Source organism: Salmo salar, chromosome ssa05 (genome assembly GCF_905237065.1).
Source record: "Salmo salar chromosome ssa05, Ssal_v3.1, whole genome shotgun sequence".
Classification (NCBI taxonomy): Eukaryota; Metazoa; Chordata; class Actinopteri; order Salmoniformes; family Salmonidae; genus Salmo; species Salmo salar.
In genome coordinates, this window is record NC_059446.1 from 71,672,535 (window position 1) to 71,699,166 (window position 26,632).

Here is a 26,632-nt window from a genome sequence, read left to right on the forward strand (position 1 = left end):
GCAATTGGTTGTTGGATGTCAGTAGGCCTTCATACTCTCTTTCTAATTGGTTATGAGAAGCAGCAAGATCTCTGTGTTGCCTCTCTGACTGGTCCTTGGTTGCGACAAGTTACATGTAGTCTCTCTCCAGTTGGTCCTTAACCACAGCCACATAGCTGTTCATTTTCTGTAGCTCAGCTTGAGTTGAAGTCAAAGCATAATTTTGGCTCCGGAGCTGGTTCTTGGCTGTGAGGACAGTGTCGTAGTTGTCCCTCAGAACCTGAAATGATGCCTTCAGTCAGGTACAACTGAGAGAAGCTGTGTAATCTGGTGAGATGGACACAAAGTGTGAGTGTTAACAATTAGTGTATAGTATATTGTTTTAGTATATGCTGCCTTTAAGGTTATAGTGTGGCCAGAGCCATGTATTTAGATATTCTAAATACATGGCTCTGGAGTGGCCAAGGCCCATAAGGATGTGATGAAGAATATGCCTATTGTGTCCTCCTGTAATCATAGACCTGAGATGGTTAGGATTGATAAAAGCAGTATCCAGGGGCTTGAGGCGTCACTACAGACCCGGGTTCGACCGGGAATCCCATAGGGTGGCGCACAATTTCCTCAGTGTCGTCGGGTTGGGAGAGGGTTTGGCCGGGGGGGCTTTACTTGGCTCATCCCGCTCTAGCAACTCCTTGTGGCGGGCCGGGCGCCTGTAGGTTGACTTCGGTCGTCAGTTGAATAGTGTTTCCTCCGACACATTGGTGCGGGTGGCTTCCGGGTTAAGCGGGTGGGTGTTAAAAAGCACAGTTTGGCGGGTCATGTTTCGGAGGATGCATGACTCGACCTTCACCTCTCCCGGGCCTGTTGGGGAGTTACAGCGATGAGACAAAATCGTAATTGGATCGCAATTGGATATCACGAAATTGGGAAGAATAAGGGTGTACATTTTTTTTAAATGAATAATGCATTATCCAGGGCGAACACTGATCTTTTCAAATAAGAATCATTATACAGGTCATTGATTGAAAAATCAAGGTAGCCTAGCTGTTAAGCGGGTTGGTCCAGTACCCAAAAGGTTGTTGGTTTGAATCCTCAAGCCGGCAAGGTGGAAAAATCCGCTGTTCTGCCCTTGAGCAAGGCAATTAACCCCCAACAACTGCTCCCCCTTACAAAAAATGATTGCTGTTTTTAAACTGCAGAAACTGCAGTTCACTGTGGTATTTTGGATGCAGAATAACTGAACTGTAGTTATACAGCACTCTAACTGCAATTACACTGCAACATTTCGCCAGTAAAAAAAGCTGTTATTTTGGACGCAGTACTGCACTCTGACTGCAATCTTTTTTCGTAAGTGCCGATGACGTAGATGTCGATTAAGGCAGCCTCTCGCACCTCTCTGAATCAGAAGTTGGGTTAAATGGGGAAGACACATTTCGGTTCAATGCATTCAGATGTGCCACTGTATAGGGTCAGTTTCACGCCATATGTATTGAGTTCAAAATAAAATAAATCGTTAACATGTTATTTATTGGGTTAAGACGAACCGTCACTCCAAAACTAGCGGACCAATGGAAACTCATTGTTTTAGCCTCCTCTAAACCCCGCCCTTCACGGAAAGTAATGCCAAAACTCGCAATCGAAAAGACTGGCAGTGAAATCAAAGAAACAGACATCGAAAGCAAAGATACGAGTAGCGTAACCAAAAGGTAGTACATGCAGGCAAGAGCGTAGGCAAAATGAATTCAATATAATTGGTTGCTGGGCAAGTTTCACAGAAAACGATTTTCGCATTTGTTTTCAAATATATATATATATATTATCATCATTTGTCATAGAGTTTTGCACTCGCTTTAAAATGATTTGCTTACACGTTTTGGGGTTTTGCTTTTGATGTCTTATTTTTGTTTACAATTCTATCCATTATTTCACCCGTCCTCGAAAATATAATGTTTACATTCTCAACTTTATTTTTCATGTTCACGATTTATTTTATTTTGAATTCAATACATATGGCGTGAAATTGACCACGTGCAACTGATTGACTGTTTCCCGTTCCCTTCCCAAATAAGCTTTTTAGACGAGAAAAAGGACAATTTGAAGCACCGAAGTCGCATTCCGTTCCAGCAGGTGGCGATAGTGCAAAATGTGTTTGCCGCCGTGCTCAAAGGAACGCCCTCCTTTGTTAACGCTATGTTGTTGTAAATGTTCCTGTAATTGTCCGCTAGCAAGCTGACACAACTTTTCTCCTCTAAAAAATGTCTAAAATAGAGTTATTGAGAATGTTTCTCAACCAGAGATTGACAATGGCAGCTGAGGAGATATTTGGCGTCGTTGAAGAAACGATAGCAGTGTACCAGGAAGAGAACAGCCGTCTGCGTAGCATGCTGGATATCGTTATTAAACCAGATATACTATTACACAGAATAGGTGTGTGACTGAGGATGCTAGCTGTTATATTTTAAACGGTCTTTGCATATGTCAACTGATCAATGTCATGATTTATCGACCAATGACAATGTAGCTAGCTAGCTATGTTAGTATCTAAATACCTAGCTAGCAGTCTAACTAGAATACTATTCATGTCAACATTTTAGATGTTTTATTTAATTCTCAATCCTTCCCTCCAGACATCCAACAGCCCACTCACCCTGTATCTGAAAAGGAGGTTCTCCCTGAGCAGCAACACTGTGAGCAGGAGTGGAGCCCCAGTCTGGGGCAGGAAGACCCACATTACATACAGATAAAAGAGGAACCGGAGGAACTAGAGTCATCTTTGAAATATGACTACAACCACCAGGACCTGACTCAGTCCTCGCTGACTCAGTCCTCGCTTCTTTATGAAACCCAAAGTGAAGACTACGAAGAGACGTACTGTCTTCCCAGCACCTCAACTGCACAGAGGAACTACTCTCTACACAGCACCTCCACTGAACAGAACATGATACAGGTCAAATCAGAACTTGATGCAGAAGACAATGGAGTATCAGAACCATCCCGTGAGTCTCAGCCCCTATTTGCAGAAAATCTAGAGTCTTCTGCAGCTCAGAGTAAAAACATGAAATGTGTCAAAGGGGTAGAGAGTAGACCTCTGTCAGGTTCAAAGCCACTTAAATCAAAGAGATCACCTTCAAAGAGATCACAGACAGTAAGAAAACAAAGTGCCTATATCCACTGTAAATGTTGTGGAATGTATTTCTCCTACTTAGCTTCTTTAGTGAATCATGCAAGAAAGCATGCACAGGACAAAGAATGTCTATGTGGTGTTTGTGGAATACACTTAGAGTCCACAGAAAGTATGTTAGATCATCTAGAAACCCACGTTGGAGCTAGAGTTTGTCATGTTTGTGGTGCATTTTTCCCTGGGAGTGCTGAGCTGAATGATCATATGAAGGTTCACCCAGGGGAGAAATCGTTTCGCTGTCCTGATTGTGGCAAGTGTTTCAGAAAAAATCCAGATCTCACAGCGCACAAGAGGATTCATACAGGGGAGAGACCGTACCGCTGCCAGTTTTGTGGCAAAGGATTCAGTCAGAGTGGAAACCTGGCTGTGCATATGAAGAGCCACTCTGGGGAGAAACCACATTGCTGCCCTGTTTGTGGGAAATGTTTCAGCAGTAAATCTTATATGAACACACACATGAAGATTCACACAGGGGAGAGGCCGTTTTGCTGTCGTGTATGCGGAAAATGTTTCATAAGAAACCCTGATCTGACAGTCCACATGAGGACTCATACAGGGGTGAAACCATATAAGTGCCAATATTGTGGCCAATGCTTCAAGCAAAATTATCACCGGAAACTGCACATGAAGATCCACATGGGAAAAACCATATCATTGCCATCTTTGTGACATGTATTTCAGCACTAGCACCCAGTCAACCTGGCATGAGATTTCACATGGAAGAGAAGGCGTCACTGCCATGGCTGGCAGAGGCTTTGCATAGACTGGAAGTTTGGGAAGACATAATGACAATGCACAGAATAGTTTAGTGTAGAAAATACTGACAGTGGACCTTGTTTGTGATACATGTTTCACTCAGCCGCTTTGAGGAAAGTTTTTACTCGCAGTGACTGTTAATATGTGGTTGTTTTACCTGTTTTGAATCCACTGACTAAGTCACTCTGGGTAAGAGTGTCAACTAAATTAGCAAAATGTAAATGCAAGAAGTCCAATTGACACAGGAGAGAAACCATATAATTGTTTTATGAAAAACATACATAAGGAAATGATTGCTGCTAAATGCTTAAAATGGATGAACTCCCCTAGAAGATACGAGAAGAACATTCACAAGAGGGAGAAAACATAATGACAACCCGACAAAAAACCTCATGACAACATGACAGTCGTCCTGTGTAGGGAGAGTCTTTCAGAAAATACAAGAAGTGCATTAAAACATCTCATTCCCGAAATCTACTGTCATTCTTTATTTCTAGGAAATATGTCCCTCTTCTTTCTTTAATTAATTGCAGACATGAGAATGTTGGATTAGTGATAGCATTATGGTGTATTCTATTTTTTGTGTACTTTTGTGATCTAGGGAGGCAATGATTGCTCTAAACTTCAGATTTGCACCAGTAGTGCTGTAGCAGTGCCACCAGCTCTGCAGTCTATTACATTTAGGTATATTTGCTGGATTAGAATAGAAATGTAAAGACACTGGAGGAACTCCAACAATAAATTGGGATATACTTATTCAATCTGATAAATGACGAGAGATTCATTAATTTTGCTCAGTAATCAGTGTCCTCTTCTCAAAGGCAGAATAGACTGGTGCAAACTGCAGGAGCTTCACGACCTGCGCCTTCCGCTCCAGCAGGGGACGACAGTGCAAAATGTATTATGTCGTGCACGCACAAAGACTATATAATGACGAGATGCTCATGTCTCCGCCATAACAATGGGATGGTAGGCGACGACCTTGGGTAAAAAAAATAAACCCATGTAAACGCATTGGGCTTGTTTTGGACAGAGTTAGGGGACAGTGAAACCTCTCGCTTCGCCTCAGCGCTCTTTATATTTTCGACTTGGTAGTTATCTAGCCAACGTTCCTTCTCTACAAATGTCTAAAATAGAGTTATTGAGAATGTTTCTAAACCAGAGATTGATAGCGGCAGCTGAGGAGATATTTGGTGTCGTTGAAGAAACGATAGCAGAGTACCAGGAAGAGGTTTCTCGCACAAGGGAAGAGAACAGTCGTCTACGGCTCACGCTCGATATCCGTACTAAGCCAGATATCAAGTTACATAGACAAGGTTTGTTTGTATTTTCAACATTCATTTAATATGAGACACGATAAGCTATCAATGTAATACAATGTTAAGTGTAGATAGTTCCAATATCTGTAAGAAGGTTACTCAATCTTAAACCCAACTAACTACCCGGCTAACAATTCTAGAGCTGAGTTTTTAATTGTTTTTTGTTACCCGTAATCGTCCCATGTTTGAATGTCCAGTTTTCCTTTAGTTAAGGAAACATTCTATCTTTGTTAGCAAAAACATTCTGAGAACCCGTTTAGCATGTTTTGGTGTTGAAGGTGGAACATTCCCTTTAATGTCACACAGATCTTATCAAGAACGTGGTTACAATGTTATCAGAATATATAACATTAATGCTTTAGACGCGCTTTATGGGACGTTGCAAAAACATTTATTTATGTCCGGTTTTCAGAGGGTTAGGAAAATATTCCAGCAACGTCCCACGAATTATACACAGGACATGGTTGCCAAGTTCTCAGAATGTAAGATATTCATGTTCTAGACACTTTTCATGGGAACATTGCAATAACATTTCTGTGTATCAGTTGTCAGTATGTCGCCTGATTTATCCCGAAAGAAACGTTCTCCCCCCAAAAACCATTACACCTTGTTACCGTTGCCAAGCCCATTAAGACCCTGATTGGTAATCCACTCACAGCTCTTTGTCTGTTGGCAAAATGAGGGTTACTCACACACCCACAGTGCTTTTAACACACTGTTTTCAACTACCACATTTCATATACATGATTACATTGTGCATGTTGATTTATACAGTAGTTATTATGCAACATGTCCTCACCTGGGATTTCAACTCACAACCTATTGGTTCATGGCAATCAGATCTTCCTGCTACACCACCATGTCTGTGTCAGTTATCAGTTAATTGGACCATTCTCTCATCATTGATTTGATTGACTTATTTCAACAATTGAAGGGCTTTCTATATTATCTAATGTTTGTGCGGCATATTAACCTGTTTTAATGATACTCCTCAATCACTAGGATCAATACGTTTGTCTTGAGTGTACTTTTAACAGAACTGAGAGTTACTTCAAAGTTCATTCACCCCATTGCTTACACATATCAAGTTGTTTCAGGTCTACTCAAGTGTCTAGGGAGGAGGGTTTCTTCTTCACAGGGCCTAACTATTGGTGAGTGTTGGGCTAGTAACCAAAAGGTTGCTGGATCCCTGAGCTGACAAGGTAAAAATCTGTCTTTCTGCCCCTGAACAATGCACATAACCCACTGTTCCCTGGGCGCCAAAGATGTGGATGTCAATTAAGGCAGCCCCCTGCACCTCTCTGATTCAGAGGAGTTGGGTTAAATGCGGAAGACACATTTCAGTTGAAGGCATTCAGTTGTACAACTGACTAGGTATCCCCCTTTCCCAATGAGCTCATGCCAGAGCAGGGCTATCCAACTCTGTTCCCAGAGAGCTACCATCCTGTAGGTTTTCACTCCAACCCTAATCTAGCACACCGGATTATCCTAATTAGCTTGTGGATAAACTGAATCAGGTTAGTTGCAACTGGGGTTGGAATGAAAACCTACAGGAGGGTAGCTCTCCAGGAACAGGGTTGGTGAGCCCTGCCCTAGAAATAACCCTCATTGGGACAGTCATTAGGTTGTTCGTCATTGGTGCTAGTGGCCTTGGTTTGAGACCCGCAGGAGAGTCGACCTACTCTCACATTCTTAGCAATATGTTAGTCATTATTTGGCAACAGTTACAACACACCAGTGTTTGAAGTAAATCTCTGTTAAAAGTACACCCAAGAAAATATTTTATTGATCATAGTGATTCAGAAGTATCATTAAAACAGGTTAATATGACCCATCAATATTAGGCAACTATAGAGAAAGCACTTAAATTGCTGGAATAATAAATAAGAGAAATAAGAGAATAATCCGTTAACTGACAGCCTACTTTACACAGACATGATGGTGTAGCAGGAAGATTGGAGTACCATGAATTAAGGGGTTGAGAGTTCAAATCCCAGTTGTGGACATGTTGAATAATAATTACTGATTAATTGAACATGCACAATGTAATTATGTATGTCAAATATGGAAGATGAAAACACAGTATTTTAAAAGCACTCTGTGTATGAGTATCCCTAACCTTGCCAACAGACAAAGAGTTGTGAATGGATCAGTGGTTCACCAATCAGGGCCTTAATTGGCTTGGCAACAGTAATAAGTCGTGATGTGTAAAACATTTTATATTGTGGACACAAATGTCTTTGCAACATTCCTATTAAACATGCCTCGAACATTAATATCTCATGTTCTGAGAACATGACAACCATGTTCTGTGTATGTTTGGTGGGACATTGATGGAATATTCTCCTAACCAGCAGAAAACTGGAGACATAAATGTTCTTGCAACATTCTCATGAAACATGTCTAGAACATTAATATATTACGTTCTGAGAACATGTAACCATGTTCTGGGTATGTTCTACTTGACATTAAGGGAATGGTCTCTTGGAAACATGCCTTGCACATCCCAGGAACATTCCTAAGAAAACATTAGTTAATGACCGAATGAGACGCTTAAGGAAATATTCAAATAAAGTTGTGGGAACATTTTGTTGTTAGCTGGGTACGTCAAGTCAGCTCTTGAATTTTCTATTTCATCCCTCTCTCCTCTCCAGATCTCCAGCAGCTCACTGTCACTGTGTCTGATGAGGTGTTTTCCCCTGAGCAGCAGGAGTGGAACCCCAGTCTGGGGCAGAAGGACCCAGAACCCACACGGATGAAAGATGAGCAGGATGAACCAAGGACCAGTCAGGAGGACGAGAATAATTTCAACGAGTTTATCAATTCTTACGGCTGTGTATCAAGTGACTATTATCAGGACCCAACTCAGTTCTCACATGAAGAGAGATACTCTCTACCCAGCACCTCAACTGAACAGATCAAAACAGAACCTTATGTAGAAGACTATGGTGTATCAGAACCAACCAGAGAGTCTCAGCCCTTTTCTGCAGTAGATAGAGAGTGTTCTGCAGCTCAGAGTGAAAACAGAGGACATATTGACAGGATGGAGAGTGGAGGACCTCTGTCAGGTCTAACGTTAAAGCCACTCAAATCAAAGAGAACAAAGACAGTAAAAGGACAGCGTTCTCATAGTGTTAAGGACAGGAAATTGAACCATCTAAAATCACACTCGAGACCCAGTGTAAGCTGGGATGCTGCTCCTAGTTGTAAGGTATGTGGAAAGCAATTTGACTCCATGGCTTCTTTATTAAATCATGTGCAAACGCACACACAGGATAAAGAACATGTTTGTGGTGTGTGTGGGAAATTCTGTCAGTCCACAGAAAGTATGATAAATCACCTACAAACTCACATCGGAGCAAAGTGTTGTCATGTTTGTGGTAAATATTTTGCTTGGGATGCTTTCCTGAAAAGGCATTTGAGGAGTCATACAGGGGAGAAGCCGTTTCGCTGTCATGATTGTGGCAAAGGATTCAGTCAGAGTGGAAACCTGGCTGTGCATATGAAGAGCCACTCTGGGGAGAAACCACATTGCTGCCCTGTTTGTGGGAAATGTTTCATAAGAAACCCTGATCTGACAGTCCACATGAGGACTCATACAGGGGTGAAACCATATACGGGCAGTATTGTGGCCAAGGCTTAAAGCAAAATTATCACTGGAAACTACACATGAAGATCCACATGGGAAAAACCATATCATTGCCATCTTTGTGACTGTATTTCAGCACTAGCACCCAGTCAACCTGGCATGAGATTTCACATGGAAGAGAAGGCGTCACTGCCATGGCTGGCAGAGGCTTTGCATAGACTGGAAGTTTGGGAAGACATAATGACAATGCACAGAATAGTTTAGTGTAGAAAATACTGACAGTGGACCTTGTTTGTGATACATGTTTCACTCAGCCGCTTTATTGAGGAAAGTTTTTACTCGCAGTGACTGTTAATATGTGGTTGTTTTACCTGTTTTGAATCCACTGACTGTAAGACAGTGCAATTATGTTTCACTGTTAGTCTACACCTGTTGCCTACAAAGCGTGTCACAAAATACATTTGTTTGGATTTGATTGCTGCTAAATGCTTCAAATGGATGAAGTCCCCTAGAAGGTACGAGAATATTCACAAGAGGCACAAAACATAATGACAACCTGATGAAAATCCTCCTGACAACATGGCAGTAGTTTCCTGTGTAGGGAGGGTCTTTCAGACAATACAAGAGGTGCATTAAAACATGTAGTTCTCTGAATTGACTGGCTTTATTTCTATGAAATACAGTGCCTTCAGAAAGTATTCAAACCCCTGGACTTATTCCACATTTTGTGTTACAGACTGTATACAAAATTGATTCATTTTTTCTCACCCATCTACACACAATACCCCATAATAACGAAGTGAAAACATGTTTTTAGAAATGTATTGAAAATTAATTACAGAAATATCTCATTGGCGTATGCACACCCCTTAGCTCAGGTGCATCCAATTTCCTTTGATCATCCTTGAACTGTTGCTACAACTTGATTGGAGTCCCCCTGTGGCCAATTCAATTGTTCAGACATGATTTAGAAAGAAACACACCTGTCTATATAAGGTAACACAGTTGACAGTGCATGTCAGAGAGGGCAGATAGGCAATCTAGGGCACTCAGGATGTGCGATGGTGCATTAAAACTACACCGGTTGAGGCTTTACAAGTAGATACTGGGGAAATGCCACTATCAATTAGAGTTAAGCGTACTGGGCAAGACTGAAGGGTAGTAAGGTAGATCATCCTACACTGACAGTATTGGAAGACTGCTGGTAATACGAAAGACATCAAGAGAGAGATTTTGACCTAGAGATTTGGAAAAGGGGTTTGTAAAGATGGACTCAGGGAGCTTGTTATAGGGCCAGCTGTGGCAATAGGAAATGTGTCACTGTGGTTTTATACAAGACCACATGTCGATTTTAGCCTGATCAAAGAACCTGTGGTGTGAACAAGATCATGTAGCAACAATAGTGGATCAATATATTACTAATCAGTTTTATTATTGGCTTGCAGTGCATACAGATGGTTCAAAGTATCCCATGAATGGGAAGACAGGAGCAGGTGCATTTATTCCTGAGTTCGATGTTAATCTATGCAAGAAGCTAACAAATGATTTATCTGTAGATTCAACAGAAATGGTTGTGATAATTGTTGGATTGCAATGGATAGGGGTGCAACCAGGAAGAATAGCAATATGTTCGGACTCTGCATCTGTTTTGTGTAGTTTAAGATCTGGAAAGCATTTCGCTACATCCACAATAACGTGCTAAATGTGTGTTGGTGACAAATAAAATTAGATTTTGATTTGAAAGTCAGAACATGAGGATTTATGGGTAGAAATAATGCTGCTGTTGTTGGGCTTACAAAGAAATGGTATTGAAATTCAGTTCTGTTGGATTCCAGCTCATAAAGGAGTTAATGGAAATGATATAGTAGATATAATAGCAGAAAAAGCAGTGAAAAATAATATTGTGGATATACAGGTGCAGTTGGGTAGAGAGGAAATGAAAACATTGATTCTGAAAAATGGGTTAGATTGCTGGCAGAGACAATGGGATGAAAGTAGTAAGGGCAGGCATTTTTATAGTACAAGGAATTCTGTATGGGGGAGAGTGTCATATAATGGGAACAGAAGGGAGGAAGTTATGTTGTGTAGGATGAGATTAGGGCATATGGATTTGAATTCCTCTTGGAAATTGATAGGGAAGCATGGTACTGGAATGTGTAATGGCTGTATGGTAGAGGAAATTGAACATTATTTTGTGAAATGTGTGATGTAGAAAGGGAGAGGTTATTTGACAGGGTCAGAGAGGTTGTATGGGAATAGGGAGAAGGTGGTATTTTATGTGGGGATGACGGGAGTAGTGAGGTTTGTAGGGAATTATTTTATTTTATTAGAAATTCAGGGTTAGTTGAGAGAATATAGTGGTATATTTTGGTCGTGACCGGCCTCACACTCCAGAACAGTAGGTGGTGGTGTATGCACCTGCCAGTTGGTTGCGATTCGCCAATAAAAACTTAAAGAAGAAGTGCATGTCAAAGCAGAATCTATACCATGAAGTCCAAGGAACTCTGTAGTTCTCTGAGATACAATTGTGATGAGGCATATAGCTGGGGAAGGGTATAAAACAATGTCTAGAGTGTTGAAAGTTTCTGAGAGCTCAGTGGTCTCCATTGTTGGGAAATTGAAAAAAATGTGGAACTACCCAGACTCTGCCTAGAGCTTGCCTTCCAACCAAACGGAGCAACCGGGCAAGTAGGACCTTGGTCAGGGAGGTGACCAAGAATGCAATGACCACTCAGAGTTCCTTGGCTGTGATGGGAGAACCTGCCAGAAGGACAACAGTCTCTACAGCACTTCACCAATCTGGGCTTTATGGGAGAGTGGCCAGACAGAAGCCACTCCTGAGAAAAAGGCACATGACGGCATGCCTGGAGTTTGCAAAAAAAGGAATGTGAAAGACAGATCATAAGGCAAAAGATTCTGTGGTCTGGTGAGACAAATTGAACACTTTGGCCTGAATGTAAAGCGCTATGTCTGGAGAAAACCAGACACAGCTCATCACCCGTCTAACACCATCCCTACTGTGAAGCATGGTGGAGGCAGCATCATGCTATGGGGATGCTTTTCAGCAGCAGGGACTGGAAGACTGGTAAGGATGGATGAAACAATGAATGGAGCCAAATACATGCAAATACTTAATGAGAACCTGATCAGAGTGCAAATGACCTTGGACAGGGCTGAAGATTTGCATTCCAACAGGACAGTGACCCTAAGCATACAGCCAAAGTAACATTGGAATGGCTTCAGAACAATAAAAGTTATTGAGTCGCCCAGCTGAAGCCCAAACTTGAATCCCATTGAAAATCTGTGGAAAGACTGCTGTTCATCGCCGCTCCCCATCTAACTTAACAGAGCTTGAGAAAATCCCCAAATCCAGATGTGCAAAGCTGATACAGACATACCCAAGACAACTCAAAGCTGTAATCACCTCCAAAGGTGTTTTTTCAAAGTATTGATTCAGTGGTGTGAATACTTATTTAAATGAGATATTTATGTATTTTTAAAAACATTTTTCACTTTGTCATTATGAGGTACTGTGTGTAGATGGGTGAGAGTTTTTTTTTTTTTAAATACATTTTGAATTCAAACTAACAACAAAATGTGGAATAAGTCAAGGGTTATGAATACTTTCTGAAGGCACGGTACATCACTCCTCTTCTCTTCCTTTAATTAATTGCAGACATGAGAATGTTGAATTAGATTGGGAAATACTTATTCAATCTGATCAATGATTAGTATGAAAAGGGATTAGAGGTGAATTCATTTTGCCTATTACAGTTTTTCTCAGTCGCTTTGGTGCATTTCTTAGATCAAAAGTGCCATTCTTGATACTACTTGTACAAATTCCAAATCATCTAGTCACTTGTGCACATCATTAAAGCAATTTCTTATTCCTTTGAACAAATTGCAATTGCTTTTGTACATATTGCAATTGATAATTTACAAGTGTCAGCTTTTTTCCACATTTTCAATTGCTCATGTCATGTTGATCAAAATATAGTAGATGGTTCTCTGTTGAATAGTCTTTCCCCTCAAAACATCTAGGCATTAGTTCCTTGCATAAGCCATTACATGCAAAATTGTTGAACTATTTGTCATAAACTGTCAAGCATAGTTTTACACATTTCTATTAGACCTTTTGTACAAAAACATGAATTGATGAATGGTGCAGGTGAAATTGACCCTCACTCATGAAGGAATGTAAAGTGTTAGTTCAACCAACAATCAACCAGTTGTCTAAATTGCTCAAAGGTGCATCTCATAAAACTGTAATTTTTGTGAAGAATCAACAACAAGTGGGACACAATTATGAAGTGGAACGAAATTTATTGGATATTTCAAACTTTTTTAACAAATAAAAAAAGGCTGAATAATTTTGCACGCCCAATTTTTCAGTTTTTTATTTGTTAAAAAAGTTTGAAATATCCAATACATTTCGTTCCACTTCATGATTGTGTCCCACTTGTTGTTGATTCTTCACAAAAATTACAGTTTTATATCTTTATGTTTGAAGCCTGAAATGTGGCAAAAGGTCGAAAAGTTCAAGGGGGCTGAATACTTTCGCAAGGCACTGTATATAGACAGACCACAACACAGAGTTGCAATTTTCCAATAATGGATGGACCAGGAAACGAACAGGGTCAACAGCCAAGAGGAGGAAGAAGAGGAGCAAGGATGCATGGTGGAAGGCAAAACAGAGGAAGAGGCAGAAGAGGACATAGGCGCATATCTAATGACATAAGGGCCACTATTGTAGACAATGGTGTCAATCATGGCCTTACAATGGCTGAGGCGGGTCGAAGGGTGCAGCCGAATATTGGGAGATCAACCGTGTCCTCAATAGTTCAAACGTTTCGAAGAGAGAACAGGTATGTCCACCAATGTACAGTGCACAGTTACTGTATATAAGCAGTATACTGTATACTTCCTACAATGCTTCATATTACAGTAGTCCACTTGTATTTCACAGCATACAGAAATATACTCTATACAGATACATACTGCACCTTACATGCATCCACCTGTATGTTTTACAGTAAAATGTGTGTTCGCATAGTTTTTGTCTATGTGAAAGTGTGCGATGCATCACTGCATTTTTCCCCACATAGGACTGCAAGATTACCTCAAACCGGTGGCAGAGGACGCCTTTTCACACCTCAACAGGAGGAGGCTATTTACACCATGGTCCGAGCAAACAATGCCATGAGACTCAGGGAAATACAAAGGACCATTATAGAAGACAACGATGTCTTTGAAAACATCCATACGGTTAGCATCTCAACCATCGACAGGGTGCTGCATAGAAACCAGATGAGTATGAAACAGCTGTACCGTGTACCATTCCAAAGGAATGAGGACAGAGTTAAGGAGCTACGGTACCAGTATGTACAGGTAAAACATATATCTATGTAACTACTTTACAGCAACATTTTATAGTGATACATAGTACAGTAAGCATAAACTGCACACATTTCCATTGCTGTGGAAAGAACATGCAATATATACTGCTCAAAAAAATAAAGGGAACACTTAAACAACACATCCTAGATCTGAATGAAAGAAATAATCTTATTAAATACTTTTTTCTTTACATAGTTGAATGTGCTGACAACAAAATCACACAAAAATAATCAATGGAAATCCAATTTATCAACCCATGGAGGTCTGGATTTGGAGTCACACTCAAAATTAAAGTGGAAAACCACACTACAGGCTGATCCAACTTTGATGTAATGTCCTTAAAACAAGTCAAAATGAGGCTCAGTAGTGTGTGTAGCCTCCACGTGCCTGTATGACTTCCCTACAACGCCTGGGCATGCTCCTGATGAGGTGGCGGATGGTCTCCTGAGGGATCTCCTCCCAGACCTGGACTAAAGCATCCGCCAACTCCTGGACAGTCTGTGGCGCAACGTGGCGTTGGTGGATGGAGCGAGACATGATGTCCCAGATGTGCTCAATTGGATTCAGGTCTGGGGAACGGGCGGGCCAGTCCATAGCATCAATGCCTTCCTCTTGCAGGAACTGCTGACACACTCCAGCCACATGAGGTCTAGCATTGTCTTGCATTAGGAGGAACCCAGGGCCAACCGCACCAGCATATGGTCTCACAAGGGGTCTGAGGATCTCATCTCGGTACCTAATGGCAGTCAGGCTACCTCTGGCGAGCACATGGAGGGCTGTGCGGCCCCCCAAAGAAATGCCACCCCACACCATGACTGACCCACCGCCAAACCGGTCATGCTGGAGGATGTTGCAGGCAGCAGAACGTTCTCCACGGCGTCTCCAGACTCTGTCACGTCTGTCACATGTGCTCAGTGTGAACCTGCTTTCATCTGTGAAGAGCACAGGGCGCCAGTGGCGAATTTGCCAATCTTGGTGTTCTCTGGCAAATGCCAAATGTCCTGCACGGTGTTGGGCTGTAAGCACAACCCCCACCTGTGGACGTCGGGCCCTCATACCACCCTCATGGAGTCTGTTTCTGACCGTTTGAGCAGACACATGCACATTTGTGGCCTACTGGAGGTCATTTTGCAGGGCTCTGGCAGTGCTCCTCCTGCTCCTCCTTGCACAAAGGCGGAGGTAGCGGTCCTGCTGCTGGGTTGTTGCCCTCCTACGGCCTCCTCTACGTCTCCTGATGTACTGGCCTGTCTCCTGGTAGCGCCTTCATGCTCTGGACACTACGCTGACAGACACAGCAAACCTTCTTGCCACAGCTCGCATTGATGTGCCATCCTGGTTGAGCTGCACTACCTGAGCCACTTGTGTGTGTTGTAGACTCCGTCTCAGGCTACCACTAGAGTGAAGGCACCGCCAGCATTCAAAAGTAACCAAAACATCAGCCAGGAAGCATAGGAACTGAGAAGTTGTCTGTGGTCCCCACCTGCAGAACCACTCCTTTATTGGGTGTGTCTTGATAATTGCCTATAATTTCCACCTGTTGTCTATTCCATTTGAACAACAGCATGTGAAATTTATTGTCAATCAGTGTTGTTTCCTAAGTGGACAGTTTGATTTCACAGAAGTGTGATTGACTTGGAGTTACATTGTGTTGTTTAAGTGTTCCCTTTATTTTTTTGAGCAGTGTATGTACATTTTATGTCACTCTTCCTTACCAAAACAAATTCAACTGTGTGTTCTGGGATATAGCATATAATGGAGTTGGAATCAAGTGAACCCTCTCACGACTTTGTATACGTGGATGAGGCTGACTTCAACCTGACCAAATGCAGAAGGCGGGGTCGGAATATCATCGGTCACAGAGCTACTGTGGATTTGCCAGGCCAACAAGGAGGAAATATCACCATGTGTGCTGCTATTTTGGAGCATGGTGTCCTAACCCATATCCCCCTTATAGGGCCATACAACACCCAGCATCTATTCAACTTTTTAGAGACTCTCTACAGGGCTCTCATCCCTGATGATGAGAGGGGTCTGTTTAGAGAGGATTTGCCAAAGTATGTGGTCATTTGTGATAATGTGAGTTTCCATCGATCAAACATCATAAGGCAATGGTTTGTGACCCACCCGAGGATGCTCATAGAATTCCTCCCACCTTATTCACCATTCCTTAACACAATTGAGGAGTTCTTTTCAGCATGGAGGTGGAAGGTGTACGATCATCAGCCACACACACAGATGACCCTGCTGGCTGCAATGGATGCAGCATGTGAGGACATCACAGTAGACGCCTGCAGAGGATGGATAAGGCATTCCAAAAGATTCTTTCCACGTTGCATCGGAAGGGAAAATATCCGGTGTGATGTGGATGAGAATATGTGGGCCGACAGACAGGAACGTCTGGATGTGTAGAGACAGCACTAGAACAGCGCTGCGGGCAAAGTTGTGCCTTAGGGGTGGTTTCCTGTGTTTCTTTCTAATTTAGTTGTTTTTCCTTTGTGCCCCCTGGGTTGTCCAGTCTCTTTCAGTCAATAACCCACATACAGTAATATGTAAATAGTACTGTTGAAATTGATATACGCCATAGAAGTGCAGCCTTGTGCATTTTCAATACAGTAACTGTCATCCAAACTGTAGCCGAAGTTTACATCAGATAATACTATCAAAGTACACAGTTCCATTGACAACATGCCTAAACATTTTGACGACCTTGTTCGTGAACAATGACTCAATGACTTATCATTCTGATGACACTGACATGATCATTGGCATGAATATTTACTTTTGAGAGATGTACTAAGGATTTTTAGTGACTGACTAGCTTTAGAAACACATCTATTGTATATTACAGTTTGTACAAATTGTTCTGAGAAATGCACTTATTATTTTGCACATGTTAGGGATGATGTGAAAAATGCACCAAAGCGACTGAGAAAAACTGTAATCAGCCCTCTTCTCAAAAGCAGCACAGCTGGCGCCACCTGCAGGATCGCGACGACCTGTGCCTGCCGCTCCAGTAGGGGGCGACAGTGCAAAATGTATTATACCGTGCACGCACAAAGACTGACAGCGCTCTTTGTCTTGTTGACTTTGTTTACGTTGGTAGCTAGCTGGCTAACCTGGCTAGCTAGATAGCGTTTCTTCTCAAAAAATGTCTAAAATGGAGTACCTGAGAGTGTTTCTCAACCAGAAATTAATAGCGGCAGCTGAAGAGATATTTGGTGTCGTTGAAGAAACGATAGCAGAGTACCAGGAAGAGGTTTCTCACACAAAGGAGGAGAACAGGCGTCTACGGAGCATGCTGGATATTCGTTCTAAGCCACAGATCAAGTTACATAGACGAGCAGGTGTGTGTTTGTTTTAATAACGTTAATTTCATATGAATTACGATTAGCTTTCAATTTAATAAATTTGGTAGAGTATTTACAAAACCAAGGTCTGTAAAAATATAATTATCGTAAGTCTAGCTACGCCTCAAGTCAGTTTTTGAGTTTTTCTCCCCATTATCTCCAGACCTCCAGCAGCTCACGGTCACCGTGTCTGATGAACAGCAGGAGTGGAGCCCCAGTCTGGAGCAGAAGGACCCAGAACCCACACGGATGAAAGATGAACAGAATGAACCAAGGACCAGTCAGGAGGATGAGAACAATTTCAACGAGTTTATCAATTCTTACGGCTGTGTATCAAGTGACTATTATCAGGACCCAACTCAGTTCTCACATGAAGAGAGATACTCTCTACCCAGCACCTCAACTGAACAGATCAAAACAGAACCTTATGTAGAAGACTATGGTGTATCAGAACCAACCAGAGAGTCTCAGCCCTTTTCTGCAGTAGATAGAGAGTGTTCTGCAGCTCAGAGTGAAAACAGAGGACATATTGACAGGATGGAGAGTGGAGGACCTCTGTCAGGTCTAACGTTAAAGCCACTCAAATCAAAGAGAACAAAGACAGTAAAAGGACAGCGTTCTCATAGTGTTAAGGACAGGAAATTGAACCATCTAAAATCACACTCAAGACCCAGTGTAAGCTGGGATGCTGCTCCTAGTTGTAAGGTATGTGGAAAGCAATTTGAATCCATGGCTTCTTTATTAAATCACGTGCAAACGCACACACAGGATAAAGAACATGTCTGTGGTGTGTGTGGGAAATTCTGTCAGTCCACAGAAAGTATGATAGATCACCTACAAACTCACATCGGAGCAAAGTGTTGTCATATTTGTGGTAAATATTTTGCTTGGGATACTTTCCTGAAAAGGCATTTGAGGAGTCATACAGGGGAGAAGCCGTTTCGCTGTCATGATTGTGGCAAAGGATTTACTCAGCGCGGACACCTAAACTTACATATGAGGAGCCACACAGGGGAGAAACCACATCAATGCCAAGATTGTGGCAAATGTTTCAGCCAGAATACATCTCTGATAGTGCATATGAGGACTCACACAGGGGAGAAGCCATACATGTGTCCTGTGTGTAGAAAATGCTTTACCACATCAAGTATGTTAAAGAAGCATCAGACAGCTCACAAACATATAGGTGTCATGAATGTGGCCAATGCCACAATGGATTCAGACCATACGGAGCCACATGAAGAGGGTTTACAAGGAGGAGAACACATGACTGTTCCCTGTGTGGGAACAGAGAATCAGACAGCAGACAGAGACATGTGAGAGGAGAATCAGGAGATAGCCCTCCTCAGGACACTGCTCTCTGATTAATATCACGTTCTTACAGAGAGCAGTTAGTGTGTTTCTGAGCAACAGGAGTCCCTGCTCATTAGTTATAGGATGACACAGAGGACATGATGTGATCCACTGTTCTCTGTCTGTATATAAACCTTGCATTGGTCTTGAGTAATATGTCTTGTTCATATATGGTAATATGTCACATCTGCCCTGATGTTGCAAACAGCCTAGTATTCAGAATGTTTGTTCCCTTGTGTTTAATGTGGCAAGATCTTCCATACACCAAATGTCATACTTACCTCTGAGCCTAATGCCAAAATGCACCAAGGGGAAAAAAAGAATAATAATTTAATGTGTATTTACATGTATAGAGAATTGGTATGATACAGTTACGCTATGTTCAATGGTAACTAAATATACCACCTGAAATGAGAGCTGCTTCTTTCAACCAACCCAGATATTGTACATTCCCAGACATCCATGAAGTACTACAGAATAAATGGCTGATAATGTGTTCATTGAAGTGTCTTTTTTTTTAGCTTCTCTCTTCTCTGGCAGCATTGCGGGATCATGTTGGGAATAGCAACCATTATTTGATGAAATCAATACAAGTGTTAGGAAAAGGACACAGGCTCCAATCTTTAAATAAAAGCACTTTTAATTCTCTGTAAAGGCAGTGGAAATATCTCTGAGCTGTCTATCAAATGGCTGCATCTACACACTAATCATTTAGTGAGTTATACTGGTGAGTTATACTGAGTTATACAGACCCTGTTGCACGAAACGAAGAACTTCCATAGGGTAGGGACATCCCAAGAAGATTTCCATGGGGTAGGGACGTCCCAAGAAGATTTCCATGGGGTAGGGACGTCCAAAGAGGAGTTCGGTCAGCTAGAGGAGGACGCGCTCGCTTGGAGGTTGTGTTGTGATGCACAAGATTTGAGGTTTGTTTGAATGACTTCGTGCCTGGAGAACTGTGTGGAGTCAACTGGGTGAATGAGTTGTTGATGCGTGAGAGGTTTGGAAGTCTGACAGCCGAGATGGAGGCAAGTAGTGTGGACGAAATGGAGAACATTTTGGAGAAGCAACAGCTGTGCTGGAATGCGAACAGAATGGGTGTCAGTTCTGATGGTCTGGAGTGGGAGGATGCAGATCAAGTAGTGTGGACGAAATGGAGAACATTTTGGAGAAGCAACAGCTGTGCTGGAATGCGAACAGAATGGGTGTCAGTTCTGATGGTCTGGAGTGGGAGGATGCAGATCAAGTAGTGTGGACGAAATGGAGAACATTTTGGAGAAGCAACAGCTGTGCTGGAATGCGAACAGAATGGGTGTCAGTTCTGATGGTCTGGAGTGGGAGGATGCGGATCAAGGAATGGTCGGTAGTGGAAAGACATAGGAAGCATAGAGTTGACACTGAAAGTAGTGGATGGTCTAGTAAAGAAAGCATAAAGAGGGCAAAGGTAAGAAGCAAGAGTAATAATGTGTGGGAGTGGAAAGTGGTGATTGTGTTTGATGAGACCACAGGGCCTCATTTACACCCTATCCAACTAACCAATGCAATACAGAAAGAGATGGGTGAAGTCAGATTAGCCCAGTTCATAGGAAATGGTAGATTGTTCATATTTTGTGGTAGCCTGATGGAAAGCCTGTTATGGCTAGGCGTCCCGCTAGCGGCACACCTCGACAACATCCGGGGAAATTGCAGAGCGCGAAATTTAAATAAATATTTAACATTCATGAAAATACAAGTGTTATACATCAAAATAAAGCTTAACTTCTTGTTAATCAAGCCGCTGTGTGAGATTTCAAAAAGGCTTTACGGCGAAAGCACACCATGCGATTATCTGAGGACAGCGCCCTGCATACAAAAGCATGAAAAACATGAAAAACATTTCAACCAGCAAGTCAGAAATAGCAATATAATAAATGCCTTACCTTTGAAGATCTTCTTCTGTTGGCACTACAAAAGGTCCCAGGAACATCACAAATGGTCCTTTCGTTCGATAAAGTCCTTTATATCCATAGAAACTCAGTTTAGCTGGCACGCTTCATTCAGTAATCCACCGGTTTCCCTCCTTCAAAATGCATACAAAATGAATCCCAAACGTTACCAATAAACTTATCTAAACAAGTCAAACAACGTTTATAATCAAACTTACGTAAATAAACTATACAATTTAATACGGAGAATCGTTATTGTCTTTACCGGCGATAAACAACAAAGAACGCGTTCTCATCCACGTGCATGAAAACATTACAGCCAAAATGGGAGCCACCTAGAAAAACTACAAATTCTAGCTCATTTTCCCAAAGCCTGAAACTCTTTCTAAAGACTGTTGGAAGCCCTAGGAACTGCAACATGGGAGGATTAAGCCTCATAATAAGCCATTAGAAACAGTGGTAGGCTGAATTTATTTTTTGGGGGGGATGGTTTGTCCTCGGGGTTTCGCCTGCCATATCAGTTCTGTTATACTCACAGACATAATTTTAACAGTTTTAGAAACTTTAGAGTGTTTTCTATCCAAATCTAATTATATGCATATCCTAGCCTCTGGGCAAGAGTAACAGGCAGTTTACTTTGGGCACGCTTTTCATCCGGACGTCAAAATACTGCCCCCTAGCCCAAAGAGGTTTTAATGGGAAGAATATTAGAAGTAATGTCCCTGGCGCCAATACTAGGTTGAGGGGAATCATCACTGCAGTCCCAATATCTATGTCCATAGATGATATTACAGAAATGTGACAGGAAGCAGAGTGATTGAGGCTTATCAGTGCTGCTGATGTTTGAGAAGGTTTTACCTAGACAAGTACAGAAAGGATTCATCAGTTTCAATGTCAGAGAATTTGTCCCATCCCCAATGCTGTGTTTTAAATGCAGAAGAATGGGACATGTAGCTGCTCAGTGTAAAGGACAGAAATATGTGGGGAACATGATTACAGTGAATGTGAGAACAATGTGAAGGTAATTGTGTGTGTGTGGGGGGGGGGGGCGCATAGTGCAGCATTTGGTGGATCCCAGGTGCAGAGAGAGACTCAGAGCTATAGAATCAGTCATGATGTATCGTATGCAGAGGCTGTAAGACAGATTAGTGGAACTACAGTGTGGAATGATGGAGCTTCCATGGTGGAGCTTCCATGACGGAGCTTACTTTACTAAGTGGACCTAATGTCGGGCTGGTGCTTCTGCTGGACCTGGCATGGTTTCGAGACCTGTTCAGAAATCTTGTGCTTATGAATGTGCTGTGTCAAAGGACACTTTGATAGTGAATAAAGTTAGCTTTCATTGGTAAGGTTATCAACACGACTCAGGTTGTGGAAAGCAGAAATGCCAAGTTGAAGGTTATTGTGGATGCTGCAAAAGTTGTTATTGGGAGTAACAGATGTTACTGTTGAAATGGTTGTAGACATGCTGAATAGTCTTAAGGGTGGATTGTTTCAGCATGATATAGATCAAGTTTAATGGGTTGTGGTGGTGTGGCAGTTTTTTTGGGGGGGGGGTAGAAGTTAGTAGGGATTTATTGTTTGGTAGTACAGAATTAGGCAGACCATGATTGATCGCATTCTCCAGCACAGTAGGTGGCGACATGCACTTTAAACGTTTGTTTTCGCGGACCGCCATGATATCATAGAAGAAGACTGTCGCATTCCACTCCAGCAGAGGGCGATAGTCAATCATTTGTGATGCCCTACACAGAGGGGCATGCGCTTCTGTGTTTATCTTCTGCAGAAGTGCATGCTAATTTTGCATGGAAGATAATAAACAATAAAAACTGTCTAAAAGATAGTTGTTGAGAGAATTTCTCAACCATAAATTAACAGCGGCTGCTGACGAGATATTTGGGTTCTTAGAAAAAACGATAGCAGAGTACCAGGTAGACGTTTTCCGTACGAAGAGGAGAAGAACGTCTTCGTGGACTGTTGATGTTGCATAAAGGAGATATGTAGCTTCATACAGTCAATTGTTTGTAGCGTCTAACCACATACAAAATGGGAGGGGTAGCTACACGGGTGTCTATCTAATAACGTTAGCAAGCTTTCTACTCAGATCCAAAATGTTTGTCAATGGCGAATCTTCATTGAAAGTGCCGGTTACAAAACCTACATTTATAGTAAAGTCCAGGAACTGGCCTTAGAGCTGAGATCCTCAAAGTGTGAAGCAGCGCCACTGCATTTATTCCGGTTTTGTTTTTGAAAAGGAGGAGACGAGCATCCAGCAACGCAACCTGGTCTCAACGTTTCATATTATTCTGTACGTAATTCCGAAACGTTCCATTTAGTATTTTGTTACGTTTCATATGGTATGTAATAATTTGTGGATGTCCATTATCCATTTTGTGTATGTTACTCATTTACAATTCGTGTGATGTTATGAATTTGCTAAATGTACAATATGTTATGAATTTGCAAAACGTTACGAATTCCTATTTGTTTTGGCTAAAGTTAGCTAGGTGGCTAATGCTAATTTTATCTAGCTGGCTAACGTTAGACAGGATAGGGGTTAGGGTTAAGAGTTAGGTTAAATGGTTAAGGTTAGGGGAGGGGTTAGCTAAGTAGTTGCAAAGTAGCAAAAAAGTAGTAAGTAGTTGAAAAGTTGCTAAAATGCTAAAGTTGTCCGTGATGAGATTAGAACATGCTACCTTTGGGTTACTAGACTTTTCCATTATACGCCCATCCATTCAACCTGACCAACCACCCCCCTTTCGTTTTTGCCTTAAGTAACCTTCTGTCTTATTTAACCATACCAAACTTTAACATATGATACTCATTTGAACATCCAGGATTTACTTTTACAATGTTACGTCTAGTCTGAGACCAGGCTGAGCAAAGTAATAGACGAAAATAGTAGTAGTTACATACACTGCTGTTCTATCACACAGGCAATGCTCTCTGAGGGAATAAAACATTCTTTGTTGTTTGAAGTGACATCTTTGTTGTTGTAATATCGCAAACGGATGTGGCCGTTTTACCAAAACGGATTCCAACTTTAACAGATCTACATGTGCAACTGTTTCTCCTTCCCTCCAGAGTCAGACTGCCAGCAGCAGGCTGAAGCTACGATCACTTTGGTGCAGGTTGCCCCTGAGCAGCACAGTGTAAAGAGGAAGAGGATTCACACTGGATCAGTGAGGTTGAAAAACACATTCAAAGGCTGGAGTCTGATTCCAAAGAAGATCCAGACCAAGTATCCACTTCTGAAGGTGGGTTCACTGACCAGCTCTCAACACATATCACCAAGCCATAGCGTTGGTCAGTGGGCGTATAGCTATCCCTTTCAGCAAACAATTTATTATAACACAGTCGCGCGGTTGTTGTTAGCTGTATTTTAGGTAATACTCTTCGAAATCAAGGGGCATTTTATTAGTGGAAATTATATGGAAATAGTTCAGTCTGTGGCTTTAAGCCCCGGTGACGCTGTGTCCTTTCTTTTCTTCAGATTTCACATTCCAAATGGACACAGAAGGGTTTGTAAATGAAGCCATCAAACTGAAAGTTATCCTCAACCACAACAGAATAGAGAAAGTGATTCTGGCCTCTCAACCTGACTCACTGAATGAGCTGATGTCAACGCTCAAGGAGAAGCTGCATCTGAAGTTTGATTTCAGTCTTCTTTATGAAGACCCTGATTTCAACAATGAGCTCTACAACTTAGAGACCATTGAAGACTTGCCTTCTAGGGCTACGGTGAAAGTTTTGCGAATACAACGTGATACAGACCTCGGTTTAACCGGAGTCTCAGCCAGCGAGTTACAGGACGCCCCACCAGAGCGGTTAGGCAGGTGGCCTGAAGTATTTGTCATACCCACTTTATCGATGGAGGTTGAGTTTGCTCTGAGAGAGGGCAATTGTGCATATCTGAGACATGAAACGGTGCTGATAATAACAAGGGATCAAAAACACAACATTCTTGATAGGATGGCTTGGACAATCTTCAATTTAATCGCATACCCAAGTGACAGAGAAACAGGCTGGAGATGGTCCACGAGTTGATGAAAGAAAACCGAGACCTGCCACTCATCAATCAACACACGCAGAAGACATTTGCTCTCCGACGCAAAGAAATAGTTAAATCCAGTCCCTCGGTAGAGCATCTCAGAACACGCTGGCCAGCACTCTTCCTCGAAGTCCAGGTTAAGCAGACTAAGAAAAGTTTTCTTTGTCCATTCATGTGCTCATAACAATCTACATTTCCATTGCAGTTCAGACCTTTTTGATATATGTCACATGGGCTTCTGGTTGTACTCACAAATCATGGTTATCAGTAACAAAATTCTCAGGGCAGACTCAACTTGCCTGACTGCCATAAATTGGGATGTTCTGTGTGCTTTGTCTTTTGCTTTAGGTACATGCTGAGTTTCAGAGAATCCCCAACCAGAGCCTGCAGCAGACGTTCTACACTGCCTTGGACCACCACACGCCCCGCCTGCTGACCCTGTTCAGGGAGAAGGAGGGGAAGTCCACCACCCATGAGGAAGTTCTCAAGCATCCTGAGAGTATGCAACGAGCAGGTCAGTGGGATTCACTTGATCAGGGATGGACAATCTTGGTGTGGCTGCAGACTCTTGTTTCAACCAAGCAGTGACACACCTGATTCAACTTGATCAACTAATCTTCAACCAATACTTTGTTTACTGCTTGGTTGGAACAAAAGCCTGCAGCCACACCTGCTTTTTGTGCATAAGATTGGCCACCCATGCGCTACATGGATATGTGCTTCAACTATTAGCTGTGACTGGAACCAGATTAGATTACTCCTATGTTGGGGTTGACGAGCTCAACCTGCTGGATTATTTAAATGCTAAATGACATTGTGAAATGTGCTCTCTTTAGTTCACTTCACAGAGAGAAAAGAACATCACCGGGGCCCGTTCTGCAGTCCTGGCTGGTCTCCCTTTGTTGTTACGAGAGGATAGTTCTGATGTCTTCAAAATCGGCGAGGTACTCACCTGGTTTTACAGCCTGTACCATTATCAATGCATTCTTTCGTATTGTGTTTTTTAAACTTAGTTTTTTCCTCTGTCATTAAGGTGGGAGAACTCATCAACCCTGGTATTCTTGGATGGAGTTTCCATTCTCTCAGTGGTGGGCCAGCACAATGAGGTGGTGGGTGGTATACCCATCAGACCGGCCCATGTATCCGTTGTCCTTGAGGATGAGATCGTCATGACTAACTCCCGCTCCTGGCCAGACGCTCTCGTGGTTGTTTTTGGGCTACTCTACTCCCTCCATCTGAACTACCCCAAAGCCCTGGGCAGCACCTCTGCAGAAAGTCTTCCTGAACCTCGACGATGGAAAACTGAAGCCCAAGCTGCTAGCGCTGAAAAATGAACTGTTGGCCTAAATCTGTAGTGATGAGATGGAATTTTACTTTCAGTGACCTCCTATATGCCGAGTGAGTGGTTTGAAAACAATGGTTATTTTTGTTTGGTTTGCTTTTTATATTTTTGTACCTTTTTTGTGAAGGTAATGGATTTGATATTGTATTTCAATTCACTTATAACCCTTTTATGTGCAAAGAAGACACAGGTCAGTCAGCACATTAACTTGCCACATACAGTAGGTCTGTGACCCAGTTCTCTACCTTTTATACAGCTGCAGAAAACCCCCAAATGTATTCTAGAAGATTTCACCTTTGCAGACATTCCGATTGGCACAAAATAAATGTTGATAAAATGTGTATTAAAGTGTCTTTACCTGCTATTTTCTATCTTCTCTGGCAGTGTTGCGTG

General features: G+C 42.1%; 3 protein-coding genes and 1 long non-coding RNA gene across 5 annotated transcripts; all 4 read left to right on the forward strand.

The window, feature by feature from the left end:
- Positions 1-1,961: 1,961 nt before the first annotated feature.
- LOC106605857 (zinc finger protein 391) lies at positions 1,962-4,389 on the forward strand. Its single transcript, XM_014201834.2, has 2 exons — positions 1,962-2,406; positions 2,607-4,389. The coding sequence occupies exons 1-2, from the start codon at positions 2,235-2,237 to the stop codon at positions 3,827-3,829; spliced, it is 1,395 nt and encodes a 464-aa protein (XP_014057309.1). The 5' UTR covers positions 1,962-2,234; the 3' UTR covers positions 3,830-4,389.
- Positions 4,390-4,871: 482 nt separating this feature from the next.
- On the forward strand, positions 4,872-12,721 carry LOC106597663 (zinc finger protein 37 homolog). Its single transcript, XM_014188821.2, has 2 exons — positions 4,872-5,232; positions 7,890-12,721. Exons 1-2 carry the CDS (start codon positions 5,040-5,042, stop codon positions 8,876-8,878), a joined length of 1,182 nt encoding a protein of 393 aa, XP_014044296.2. The 5' UTR covers positions 4,872-5,039; the 3' UTR covers positions 8,879-12,721.
- A 3,134-nt stretch (positions 12,722-15,855) lies between these two features.
- Positions 15,856-19,417, forward strand: LOC106605860 (zinc finger protein 37). Of its 2 annotated transcripts, XM_014201839.2 has the most exons (3): positions 15,856-17,565; positions 17,732-18,900; positions 19,015-19,417. In XM_014201839.2, the coding sequence occupies exons 1-2, from the start codon at positions 17,370-17,372 to the stop codon at positions 18,886-18,888; spliced, it is 1,353 nt and encodes a 450-aa protein (XP_014057314.2). In that variant the 5' UTR covers positions 15,856-17,369; the 3' UTR covers positions 18,889-18,900; positions 19,015-19,417. The 2 variants fall into 2 exon arrangements, with proteins under 2 accessions (XP_014057314.2, XP_014057313.2); XM_014201838.2 differs by having other exon boundaries at positions 17,732-19,417.
- A 3,162-nt stretch (positions 19,418-22,579) lies between these two features.
- Positions 22,580-26,580, forward strand: LOC123743155 (uncharacterized). The gene is made up of 5 exons (XR_006769965.1): positions 22,580-23,154; positions 23,931-24,103; positions 25,246-25,411; positions 25,734-25,841; positions 25,931-26,580. It is a non-coding gene; the product is annotated as an uncharacterized lncRNA (long non-coding RNA).
- Positions 26,581-26,632: the final 52 nt, after the last annotated feature.